General features: G+C 35.3%; 1 protein-coding gene across 7 annotated transcripts in view; it reads right to left on the bottom strand.

Annotated features, from left to right (window-relative positions):
• The window catches only part of SYNJ1 (synaptojanin 1), a 68,648-nt gene that overhangs the window by 33,775 nt on the left and 21,619 nt on the right, over positions 1-13,254 (bottom strand). For 5 of the 7 annotated variants that reach the window (XM_010585257.1, XM_010585255.1, XM_010585260.1 and 2 more), the window contains 4 exons: positions 11,470-11,551; positions 8,523-8,675; positions 5,256-5,421; positions 3,500-3,523 (listed from right to left, as the gene is read on the bottom strand). In XM_010585257.1, the coding sequence (XP_010583559.1) occupies positions 3,500-3,523; positions 5,256-5,421; positions 8,523-8,675; positions 11,470-11,551 (425 nt within the window). The remainder of the gene's footprint in view (positions 1-3,499; positions 3,524-5,255; positions 5,422-8,522; positions 8,676-11,469; positions 11,552-13,254) is intronic. The other 2 variants (XM_010585256.1, XM_010585263.1) reach the window with 1 other exon arrangement.

Raw genomic sequence — 13,254 nt, 5'->3', positions numbered from 1 at the left:
TTTCCTAACACAAAAAACCAGATCTGAATATTTTTTAAAATTACACTTCTTTTTTTCTTTAATCTCAGTGGAATGAAAATTGCATCAGGTGTAAACAGTATTGCTTGCATTATACTTTACCTAAATGATATTAATTCACGTATTTTGAATACTCTCATAAGACTCAGTGAGAATCATATAAACATTACTAGATGGAATTCTTCCCTTCACTGTGTGCTGTCTTGCAAACTGGTCATCTACTGGGCACAATATTTTCATTCAAATCCCCAAAATAGGATGATTAGTGAGCTGTTGTTGTCTTTTTAGTTATTCTTTTTAAGTTTACCACCTTTACATTTGCTACAGAATCTTGGCTACCCAATTAAAACAAAAATCAGGGATTCTCTAGCCCTCATGGTTTTGAAACAAACTGGAAACAATAGAAGAAAATAATATATTGCATTTGTTGTTTGTGAACTCTTTCACTGCTGAACCAATCATATATCCATATATCAGCCAATCACATATAAAAGACAGTGAACTGACCGGTGTCTCCTTGGGGTACTACAAGCAGATCATGCTTGGGATCATGCTCTCCTTATCATAATCCAGGTGAATGAAGTCAAGAAAACAGCAAGGAGCCAACAGAATACTTTATGCCTTCAGGTGAGGGTGAAATACTGAGTCTACTTCTGAATGTATCTACACACCAGGTAACAGTCAAGTCAAGAAGTCCACCAAATGCCCAAAAAGCCTTTAAGGGTCAAGGACAGAAGCTACGCAAGCACCTGACCACTGAACAGAAACCAATCCAAAAAATGTTGTAGCCACGATACATACAAGTACCCCAATCATCCAAAGGATTAGCTGAACCCAAGGAACCCAAAATAGCATCACAGGCAGCTTTGAAGATCTGCACAGATTAGCCTTCGTAGTACTCTGAGCAAGTTTAAGAGCAGGGTTTGGACTTTTATTCTCTCCACTTCAGTTCCTTCTTTTTCTTTTGCAAATCTAGCAATTTTCAGCTTTATTTTAAATGGTTACTCCAAATAGTTCATATTTGCTACCAAGCAGCTTTTAAGAAAAGCTGCAGAATTGAATTATTGCCTATTTAACTCCTGACGTCATGAATGCCTAATGTGAAAAATCTTACCAGGATAGATTCTAACTTTAGAAGTAAACTGACAACATGCTTATTACAAACATGAAATTCATACCTTTAAACTAACAAGCTTTCTAAATTGTAGAATGACTCTTTTTCTAAATTAGAATAAAGAAAAAAAAAGAAATTTTCAGGTTTTCCAAAATACTGAGCCAATTGTTTTTCAGAGCTCCTGAGCCTCCTGCATACATTATTTTCCTACAGATTTCTAGCTATTTATCTTTTCAACATAATCGTGTCTCACTCTACAATGTTAAAGATCCCATCAATTACATTTTCTGTTATTTTGCAGCAAAAATACTTTAACTGCTGTTCATACTAGGCAGGCACACATTTGGAAATCAGTTCTACAAAGGGAGTATCAATTTAAAATTCTTGGTGGGATATTCTGTGCAACTGAACTTAATTGAACTACTTTACTACAACATCCAAATTACTGTAGATACATTTCAATATATGCAATTTGTATTTAGATGAAACTCACAGTGAAATGTTACATCAAGAAGTTAAAAAATAGTTGACATGTATGACTCTTCATGAGTTATAAGCTAGGCTGATATAGTCTAGATGGTAACGCCATAAATGACAATATGACTGTTTATTCCAATAAACAGTTTTTAACACTGACAAAATGCCAGTGAATCAGTTAATTTCAGGTGTATATTACCTGTGACTCAGATTTCATTATTTAAGTACTCAGTAAGGGTTAAGTAGATACAGTAAAACACTAATAGAAAAAGCAAAGCTGAGACGAATGTAAAGGGAAAAAACATTTAAAGCTCAAAAATACAGATTATGGTTGAAGTGGTTTTCCATGGACGGGGCGGAGGGGGAAGGCTTTAAACACTTCAGATGTATTTGAACAACAATCTAGCCAACAACAAATCCTCATGCTTTCTTCTGAGGATCCTCCCCTGTCAATCTTCAATACCTGGGTCTAGTAGCTACTACCCAAGTGCACAGGTTCAGGGGACACTGTGCACAGCTTCGCTATTCTTTTAAAACAGGAGGCTTGTCTGAAAAATTATTAAGAGCTTCCTTGTTTCTTTCCCTCCTCCTCTCCCTTCAACTTCTCAGGTATTAAGAACATACTTTTTTCCTCTCACCCAGAAACTAAGCACCTGATCTGGTTTCACTGAACCTACCTCCAAGAGGTAGTACAATGAACCCTATTAACTCAATAGCTCAGAAACAGCCATTTAAATTTTCTCAACACATGGTAAAATCTGAACATAACAGCATTAGAAATATTTTATTTTAAATACTAGTTTCTGTGAACAAGGAGATGATGAAGTGTTGCATGGCTGACAAGTACTCACAGCTCTCCCTTAAAAATATGGAATATGTGTATATCGCATCTCCCCAAATGGAGCAGCTTCATGTAAACAGCTTGAGTTACAACAAAAAAGGAGGATTTCCACTAAGAATCAGAAAATTTTGAAAACAAACTTCAAAGACATTATGTTGCTTATGTTGCTAACTTACAACAATAATTAAGTTTTCAGAAGCTTCTTAAACTGAAGAGATCTTTCAGGTCATTTTCCTCTCTGGCTCATCCTTACACATTCTTATTATTATGTATCACTTCTTCATGTTCACAGTATTGCTGAATCCTCCAAAGCCAACTTCTCATATTTTAAGCCCAACATCACAGACATTGGTCAAGATATTACTGCAATGTCTCGAAGTAGAAGATTAGGAGCTAACTATAAAGTTCCTTCTTCAGGCCTCTTCACCAAGAGTTTTACCTAAATAGATGCTCTAATACTTTCATTTTGTGTCATATGCAGAGGTAACCATATCTCAGTGGTTTTGACTGTACTTTTGCTCTACAAAACACAAGTGTCAGCATGTTATTTCAGATCATTCCAGTACATTAACCTTTGCTCGGAGATATTACAAAATCAGTCCGTCTCATTCAAGAACACAGGCAGGTAGAGCCTTCTAACAGCAGATAAGATGAAGTTACAAATTGTACTGAAGAATTTTACCTCTTATCCTAAACAAAACATTTAGACAAAGCAAAAATACAAAAGCTCCCAAACCAGATAAAAAAGCAAAATCCTCTACAGCTAGAATACAGCATTTGCAAAACTAAAACCCCAAGAATTGGTTGCCTTTTTTCATAACTCACACCCAAGCAAAACTGCAACATTTTTCACCCCTTATATTTTCACTTTTCTTGTATTAAAGAGCTTTTCTTGGATTAAGGGATTTTGGGGCACAGGAATGCCAGATCCAAACACTACTAGGAAAATGTGAGCCCGCAACCAAATATTATGCAAACAGGCACAAGGAAAAAGCCAGAGAAGAACAATAGCTGCTCAGATATTTACAGCTTAATTTACTATACTATACCTGATTGTAATGATTGCTCTGAAACTACGGATGCAGTAAGAAGGAAACAAGAAAAAAAATTAGTCAAATAAGTAATTATTTTTTTAAATTTTCCAGCAATATGTGAGAGAACATGCTGTAATACACAATTTATTACACGTAACCATTTGCATCAGTTAAAGCACATCTTTTATGCTGCAAAATCTAAAAAGTTCCACAACAGTATTAACAAATTCTCTTTTCTTGCTTTATTAATAATGGATTTATGTATGATGAAGTACCTCTCTAGTTAATTCACCACCTAGCAGACAATGCAAAGACATTATGTTCAGTGAAGAGGGATTAATGTTCCTCAGCTGACAGGAGCTGCAAATATTGAAAGGACAGCTTGCATTCACAGAGAAAGTGAGAAGAAAAGAAAACAACTTTCAAATAATTTTGAGGTGAGGCTGGTTTAGCAGGTTTCAGATACAGGAAAAGTTACAGTAACATGAAACCTTGTGGTAGAGAAATTAGAGGAAAACAGTCTTTCAGGCTCCACATAGAAAATATATAAATACCCACAAGATGAAGACTACAATTGGGCAAGAATTTTTTCTTGTGCCACAGATTTGCACTGAAGCTTTGACACATTTTTCTCATTCTAGGTTGAGAAGTGTCCAGGAGAAAGGGGACAAAAAAAGAAAAGGAAAAATTAAGAATGTTATTAATCCCTAAAAATGGCAACAACCCACCATTTAGGACACTCTTACTTGGGATCTTGGAAAGAAGACTCAAATTTAAGTTCCTTCTTGGCCCAAGAATTAGGTCCTCTATTTTTTATATCCCAGCCAAGTACTCTAAACACAGCCCTACACCTGGCCCACTTACTATTTCCCTGCCCATCAGACCTGCAGAAGGATGGGACATGATTGTAGTCCTGGTGACCATGTAGGCTACACCTCTGGGGATGCAGGATGCTGTGGTTCAGCTCCCTGTTTTGATTAGGTGAACCACCTTCCTGTAACCAGACCACCCAAGTCCCACACGGCTACTCTGCCTAAGCAGAGTTTCTTATTGAAATCTCTCCGATTTTGATGTAGAATTTCACCCACAGCCTGACAAGCTTTTGTGGCGCACACGTTCCTGGGAAAGACTTCTTCTCACAAGAAAACATTTTGTGATGGAAAATCATTCATCAGGAATTTTCTGATAGCTCTTGTTATCTTAAATTTTATTCCACTACCAAACCCCCCTTTGTTCCTCAGTACCTTAGAAACCAAAATGAAGATAAATACCAGCATTCTTAAGCTTGAGAAAAGAATAAATGCTTTCTATCTAGTTTAACACCATGGTGAGAATTTCTTCACTGACATGACAGATCAAGTTAAGGAAGACATTCAACAAACAATAAAAAACCCTAATATTTTAATAAATCAGGATTTTTTTTCCCAAATTCAGCATGTAATGATCATGATTAACGCTTGCTATAAATGGATTTGAAGAACTGAACAGAATATAACTAACACGCATCTACAGTAAAGTTCTGACAAATTTGCTCCACAGATATTTACCTATTTACACCACCAGACATCAACAAAATATAAACAGTAAAGAAATTACTGCAGCATGTTAGTTTGGTAATATTAGTAAAGCAGAAGAAACTTTCATCTTTTAATAAGCCAACAGAACATAAAATAGCATTTATACTTTCCAACACTGCTTTGAAAACAGACTCCATACAGCTTTCTTACACCAAATAGTTATCAGAGATATTAAAATCCTGAAAGACACATACCGCGTAAACTGCTGGTGGTTAAGAGAGCCCGTGCTTTATCTGCTAAATCACTATTTAGGGTATTTCCCAATAACAAAACATCAATGGCCTCCTGCTTGGAGCTATCAAAAAAGTTATTTTGAATCGTTCTGGTCACAGAACGAGCACCATCCTTCAGCTTTCCAGCCTGTTAGGGAGGAACACGTATAAAATATTTTATGTAGGACACTGCTCACAATAACATTGGCAATATTCAGTTACATATTTGTAAACTGCATTAATGATTTTAAAACCTAAGGCAATTTCCTTCTTTAAGTGTTAAATAAAGTCTTCTGAGTCTACTGTACTATGTGTGCTTCCCAACTCCCAAATGCTAAACAACACAGTAATACCGTCAAGGCGTATCTAACAATGATTACTCCAGTTTAAATTACGTAAATTAAACAAAATATTGCAGGGAAAGGAATAGGGTTTTTTTTTCCCTAAACCCTTTATCTTCAAAAATTAAATTGATATAGTGCCTTGTTTAGACCATGATATGGGATTTTTGGCTTTTCCCCAAATAGTGAGAGATGAGCAAGCACCTGAGTCCAAATGTCATGATACATGAATATATATGTATATGCACATATGAGCATATTAGTTCAGAATTCACATTCTGAAATATCCATGATAAAAAAAGAGATAGCTTCAACTTACTAAGACCCCTTAACTTTTAAAACAACATGCAAATCTCATGCAGTATCCCATAAGGAACATATACACTAATACATACATATGAAGACACTGTCATTGCACACACTGCACACAAGTGGCACGACTGAACAGTGCTCCAAAAGAACAGTGCCCGACTACCTGAACTAAACAAGAATCTCCAAGAGATGTACTGCTACTACAGATATTCCCTGTGGGTCAGACACCTAGAGGATAATGTAATCAACATATCATGCAGTCCCATACTTGATTCAAAAACCAGCAGTGTTAATCTGTGTACACAGCACTGACAATGACAGGCAGGAAGACATTTTCTTGATTACATGGTTTATTGTGTCTTATGCATGTAAGTGTATTTTGCCTGTGAGGTGTATGTAAACACATGCTATTGCATGTATATGAAATATAGACTGTAATCCATCAGGGATGCTGCATGGTAATGTATTATTATAAAAAATATTCCAAGTTTACAGCTTGCATTGTTCATGAAAGTCTCTTAAATGCATAAGAAAAAAAGACAAAAGCTTAAGAAAACTAGAAAACATCATTTAGTTCTATGAATTGTACTAGTCAACAAGAAAGAAACTAGTCTTTTGTCAAGGATAAGTAGCAATAAATTGGCACCATGATTTTTGGAAGACAATGTGGATGAGGTGTTGGGGAGCATACTATTGCAATAGGATTTTAATAGGATACTGCTCCCTTTCTGTCAGACAACGTATAACTTATGACATGATCCAAAAAACACACTCACCATTCACATATCAGGCAATTAATTGAAACGAACCCAGAGAAAGCAAAAGAAAGAGTAGGTAAGGAGTTAGATGTAATGAGTATTATAATACTTTAAAAAGGACTGTTTTTTCAGTATAGAAATGTACATTAATGCATTTAAGGTTAAAATATTTTTTCTCCTATCCTAGATTTCCATATTTTTACTGCTAAGTACTCTTGGACTTTGAAGAATCAAACTGACAAGCAAGAAATGGAAGAATTTCAACCATCAAACTTTTCATTTGAGAAATGAGAATACAACTAACAACTTAAAAACTACATTTTAAAGTATATTATCAGAGTACTCAGGAAGATACTGAGTAGTCACCTGGTCAGGTTTCACTGAAACAATGGCAAGTATTGTATGGCTTTGCAAGTATTAAAGATCTGCTTCGAATAGATGGACTTCTGTCAGGGACGCTGTGTTTGATTTATGAGATGTGGTACTCATTAACAGTTGTACCAGGGCAGGGATCCTGTGTTATTACAAAGACAGCAGAGCAAATGTACTCTGTGTTTTAAATATTAAAAATGAAAGTGTAATTACAGTAAACGCATTTTACAAAGTAAAAAATTTAAGCAGCCAAATGAATGGCAGAAAACTATTAATTTAGGAAAAGAAACAAGTAAGTTGAATGAGAAAGTCAGGAGAAGGGGAGACCCCCCTTAAAATACTTACTGTAGTTTTCCTGACGGTCTGGGTGACACTTTTGTAAGAAAATAAAACTAAACATCTTTAACCAAATTCCACTCTACACTAAAACACAAGCAATTCCCAAAAGATAAAGTCTTGTATGCACCAATTAAGAGTAGAATAAGCAACAAGCCTATTTTTCTTTTTATGTAGCTTACTGCAATGTCTTGTACATGTGCAGAGAAGGACCCTGATATGGTTTGAATGAACAAGTGATGGAAAAACAAAACAGTCAACTATGAGTACATAGTACAATACGGAATGAGAAGCAGCACATTCCTGAATAAAAAGAACAGTATGAAAAGAAATTCTTGAAGGAATTAAGGGCAAAAATTGCTATGATTCAACATTTGTTTGTCTTGACAGGTATCACCTGATAAGAGAGAGAACTATGGAAACAAAAAAAGCAACACTGTTAGAAGAAAAATAAAAGACAGCATTAGAATATCTGAATAGCTCAGCCATCAACAAAGACAAAACAAGTTGACGAGAAACAGAGCATTACACTGTCATGTAGTACGGAATTGTTATCACAACATTAGAAAGCAAGGTAGAAACAATATTTGGGTTTTTTTCAGTAATTGCAAAACTAAAAAAAAAATAGCTGGAGGAACATGCAAATAAAAAACACCCAGCTGCAACCTGTTTAATTTTAACACTGTTAATAAACACTAAAAGCATGAACAACAATGACCAGTGAAACACATTTTAAAAGAAAGGAGATATAGTGAATAAAATTGAAACAATAGGAGGCAGAGGTACAAAGTGAAAAATGAAAATATTCAAAGAAACTAAAGCTGATTTGAATACACATTTTTCTGAACTATGATCTAAAGAAATAAAAGTTTTGAGCCTCATCCTTTCCTACAGAATGATGTTATCTGGGCAGCATGGGCATGGCTGAGAAAGGATGTACTGAAACAAGATCTGGTTATCAACATAACCAAGCTTTTTATGTTAATTTTTTTACTTTGTTTGGTTTTTTTTTTAGGATTACAGCAAAAGCACATTTTAAAAAAGAAAATCTCATAATTGTTACATTAATGGCAGAATTTTTTAACACCCATACGGAATACTGCTAAAGTTTTTATTAAAATGTACTTTACCTTAGCTTTTCCTTCAAGGGCTCCAGTTCCAGCATAAATTTTACTGACAGAATCACCATTCACAGACCACATGGATCGGAAAACTTCCTGAAAGCGAGTAACCAGCTGAGGCTTCTCAGCTAATCCTAATACCTCCAGTTGTTTTGTTAGCATCTGCAACAGTTGAAGACAACATTTGCAACAGAAAAATCTTTAAATGTATTTACTAACAGGTATATCATATTTTTTAAACATATATGCACAAAAAAAAAATCTTTGGTTTATATGTATTATTCTGAACAAACTGACACCATGCCACGTTTGATAGACTGCATCATACCTGTAACTTTAGCACCAGCATTTAATTTTCTTTTAAAGATAGGCAGTAATGTAGGAAAAGAATTATGTAGTTGATTTGTAAATATTTTCAACTAAAAATTCACTAGTTACAAGGTAAGCTATTTTTGGTTCTCAAGTCTTTCTACTTACATAATTTAGAATTAGAGTAATTAATGTTCTTCCCCAAAAAGTGCAACACCAAAGACACTGACCTCTATTATCAAATGCAGCAGCAACAGAGCTCTGTGACCGGTGAAATATCAATGCCTTCTGTCATTCACTGTTTTCATGTGTAACACACTGCAATCTTTACCCTTACAATCAATATACCTGAATTAATTTTACATGATGCACAGTCTACATTAAATGTGTTTAAATTGTGTACATATAATACATATAAATGTATTATTTTACAATTAAATACATTACTTAAATGTAGCATTATGCTTATGGATGTAGAATGGGACATGGTACCTTGGTTTGAAATCCTGGTTTGTGGAATCATGATTATTTTAAAAAAGACAAGTAAGTTTCTAGTGTTTGTGGCTATCAATATAATACTGAAAATAAATGTAAAAAAATTAAAACTAAATAAAAAAACTATTTTCAAGAGCTTTTAAAAATCTTTAAAACCTTGAGGTGTCCAACAGCAAGAAGGAGGAGTCTAAAACGATGAACATAAAATGACACAAAGGCAAAATTCTGAAGGTTGGGCAGGAATTAACAAAAGTTATAAAAGGAAACTTGCAGACAAAATTAAGTAGAAATAAACAAGAAAAGAAGCTTCAGAAATTGGGTGCTTCATCTTGTAATTTTAGGTGGCCATCCAGAGCTCAGTAGTTGTTATACGAAGTATCTATCATGTTAAAAAAAGTAAGAATTCAAGTATCTCATTTAAATAGAATTCTAAAATTAAGTAAGCAGCTCATGAGGGTTTACCATTTTCCTTCTTATTTATTAGTTTTATACCTTTAGCTCTCATATTTTAGCTGAAATCATAATTTAGCTCTCACTGAGGAAAAATTTGGCACACCTGATCTAAAAAAAAAAAATTACAATATTTAATCCAGTTCTTAAAAGGTTAAGAAAAGAAAAAATAGAGCTGCAAAACTAAGTTTGCCATATAAGTACTACACACATTAAGAATGTATAAAGATTTGTTCTTCTGCCATGGAAAACGACATTTTACTACCAGCAAAATACAAGAGGCAGTGTTTCTCATGGCTCATTTAAGATAACCTAATTGCTTACTTCAAGCTTGCATTTCTATCTGCAGTGAACTGTTAAACTCCAGGAAACAGATTTAGGATGAGGAAAAACTTCAAGGTAATCATTCGTCTCTCCCATGGCAAAGTCAAAACAGGATGGACAGATATACAAACTACATAATGCAATACAATGCTGTGAGATTTTCAAAGCATGCCACTACTATTTTCAACACAGTGAAGTAAAGAAAAGAATAAGAATTATTTTTCTTAATTTTAGTAATTAAAAGGTGTGAACCCCTATGGTACATCCAGAGCTGAAACAATGGAGAAAAAAGGCATTAGATCTCTCAAACTGTGTTGTATCTGCTACAGTATGTACTGACATTGACTGTTAAGAGAAAAATTTTCAGAGTATTTGCATGAGGGTAAACAGTTCAGTATTCCGTTTGACTAAAACACCAATGAACTGGCAACAGTGTTCACTTGGTAAACACAGCAGCAGAGCGCTACATATTCCACAATCAGAAATGTTTGTTCTACAGCCAATAGATTTTGCAGTTCTCACAGAAATTCCTCCTACAGACACTAAACCAAGAGCATTTCAATTAAATAAAATTCAGAAAACAAAAGAATAATCCTTTTACTTAGTTTGATGTTACACAGCACCCATAATTTTTCATTTTTAAACATGCTAAGTATTTTATCTTTAGGAGTCAAACTTAGTTTACTAAGATGAGTGGAGCTGTCAGAAGTTTTTCAGAGCTACTCTTTTAGCCCAATCAGCACTATTTTACTCCATTGGTTCCTGTCAGGTTCATGTGTTCAAGCTCTACTGTATAAGCCTGGGCTAGAACCTTTGTTTCAATAGCAAGCCAATATGCTGAAGCACTACCCTGCAGGAGGACTGAATCCCATGGTTAATATCCAACTAATCAATTTGAGTGTGGTCAAAGCCTCAACCATGGTATTGTCCCATGAAGAATTCAAAGCACAGTGATGTGAAAATATGAACACACAGCACTGGCAGATGCTAAGAACAGTAATCCTATATGCTGAAGAAGTTCATCTAATAGAGTAACTGTGAATGCAAGTGGTTTTGTAAAGGACTACAACACTACTACTTCTCCTAGAATTGCAAGCCTGAACTTTAACAGACATAATAAACTGACACCTAAAAAAGAATGAACATTTTTCATAATGCTGCATAACTACTGTTCACTTACACTTACTACACAACTACTGCTTCTGTAACTACTAAGATCTGGTTGCCCCAGAAGAAGCAAAGTATCATGCTATAAATCAAACTACCATCTACAAAACGTTTTCAATCATCATTCATAGGGAAGGTAATGCTACTTTTGCAGCTTAATTGCTACAGAAGCATCAGGAGCAGTTGTGTATCTGGACACCGTTTTTCCTACCTCTAAGCCAAAGAAAGCCTGCACGCTGTTTGTTCTATCCAGACAGTCCAAGCAGTTTGTTCTGACAGTACCGCTTTGAGATCTGTGCCAAGGACAACGAGAGACAGAGAGAGAAAACAACTGAAATAACTCATTTAACACACATATCATCAACAAAGACAGGGACATCAAGATCTGACCAGAATAGTAAATCAGGGTATTGTCAGTGCAATGCTACTGTCATTGCAAGTACATTTATAAATGCGTCAGCAATAGTGGGTTAGCTCCAGTAACAGCAGTGAATTTTGCAGCAGTGTTCACTATACAAAACTAATTAATTTTCTGCAAAAAACATGAGTCTTTCTTCTTCAGTTTTTCTCAATTCTCCTCGCTTGCTTCGTTAAAGTGCTATGCAGGATTAAGTCTTCTTTTCAAACAATTCAACTAACACATTTCCCAAAAATCTCGGAGGGAAATAATAACTCTTAGTTAAAACAAAAATGAAAAAAAAAAAAAAAACTAGAAAATACTAGTTCTTGGATTTGCTTAACTAAACTAAAAGTAACAAGAATTTATGATAAAAGTAAAGCCAATTTCAACCCCTCATTACCTTTTCTTTCCTCCCCAAATAAAAATGAAAAATAAGCATCTCCCCCTTAGCTCAACAGATGCTTAAGGCCCTCAGGCACTCTGAATTGCTCCCCTTCCTTTGAGAGAAGACCATTAACTCATGCTATAAAGCTCTCAGAAGGATCATATTAGGCAACATCCATGTTGTTCTTGCCTGGCTATGAGTACAAAATTCTGATGGCTCTCCCAAAGATACACACTTATTCCTTACTTTCATCATTCCCACTACACACTTTGTCCAATTAAGTCAGTACGGCTTCATCACATTTACTTGGAGATCTAACCATAAATTGTAGAAAGTTTTGAAGAACTTTCTCCAAGGTTATTTTTTTCATTACTATCTCTGTATTTGATTTGAAATACAAAGCAACTTGCTATCTATGTTAGAAAAAAACCTGACATTCTCCAAAGGAAATGGTCCATGAATTTATAAAAATCGTCACTGTATCTTTTATTAACGCAATTCTTCAAGTTATCACAAGCCATAGCCTGTTTTGCTTTTGTTCTGTTGTCAGTCTTTTTGATGGGTGATTATATTGTTTGAATCTCCACCAAGACCAAACAGTGTTCTTCCAACACAAAGTGTCACACCACTTTTAAAGCTGTTTGGAGAACGGTCAGTGACATTTTGAGGTGAAGATGGGACCTAAGCATCCTCCCACTAAATCTAATTTTATTAAGGCCTACTAAAACCTGCCCCTGGGGGATTTAATCCCACAGCCAGGTTAGAGCACAGAGTGGCACTGGAACACTCTTCTCCTCTCCTACTGCACTAGAAGATGAAACCCCACTGCATGTGGCACAATCCCCTCACTCAACAATTCTCTTTCTCATGGAGAACCTCACTCAGCAGTTTGCTCTGGTATTAATTAAAAGGAGGAATGGTGCAGAAGGCAGAAGAGCAGGAATGTTGCCTATTTCTAGCCCTGATTCTCTTTTCCTGCCGAGATAAGCACAGCCTTTGCTCTAGGAAGAGGGATGGGAAAATAGGGGCAGAAGTACAAATACAGCAGGACTGGGAAATACAGAGCAGGGCAGAAAATATGCACTCCATCCATACTTTGTGGAGAACTGAATCTCTCAAATGGGGGATCCAGGTGCAAACAGATTTAGAAAAAGACTGCACTGAACATCAGCATTTACAACAAACAGAAAATGGTATGCTCCATCGCTGAG

This window comes from Haliaeetus leucocephalus, unplaced genomic scaffold (genome assembly GCF_000737465.1).
Source record: "Haliaeetus leucocephalus isolate CR32 unplaced genomic scaffold, Haliaeetus_leucocephalus-4.0 Scaffold93, whole genome shotgun sequence".
Taxonomy (NCBI): domain Eukaryota; kingdom Metazoa; phylum Chordata; class Aves; order Accipitriformes; family Accipitridae; genus Haliaeetus; species Haliaeetus leucocephalus.
Note: the sequence above shows the minus strand (reverse complement) of the source record. Positions and strands in the feature narration are given on the sequence as shown.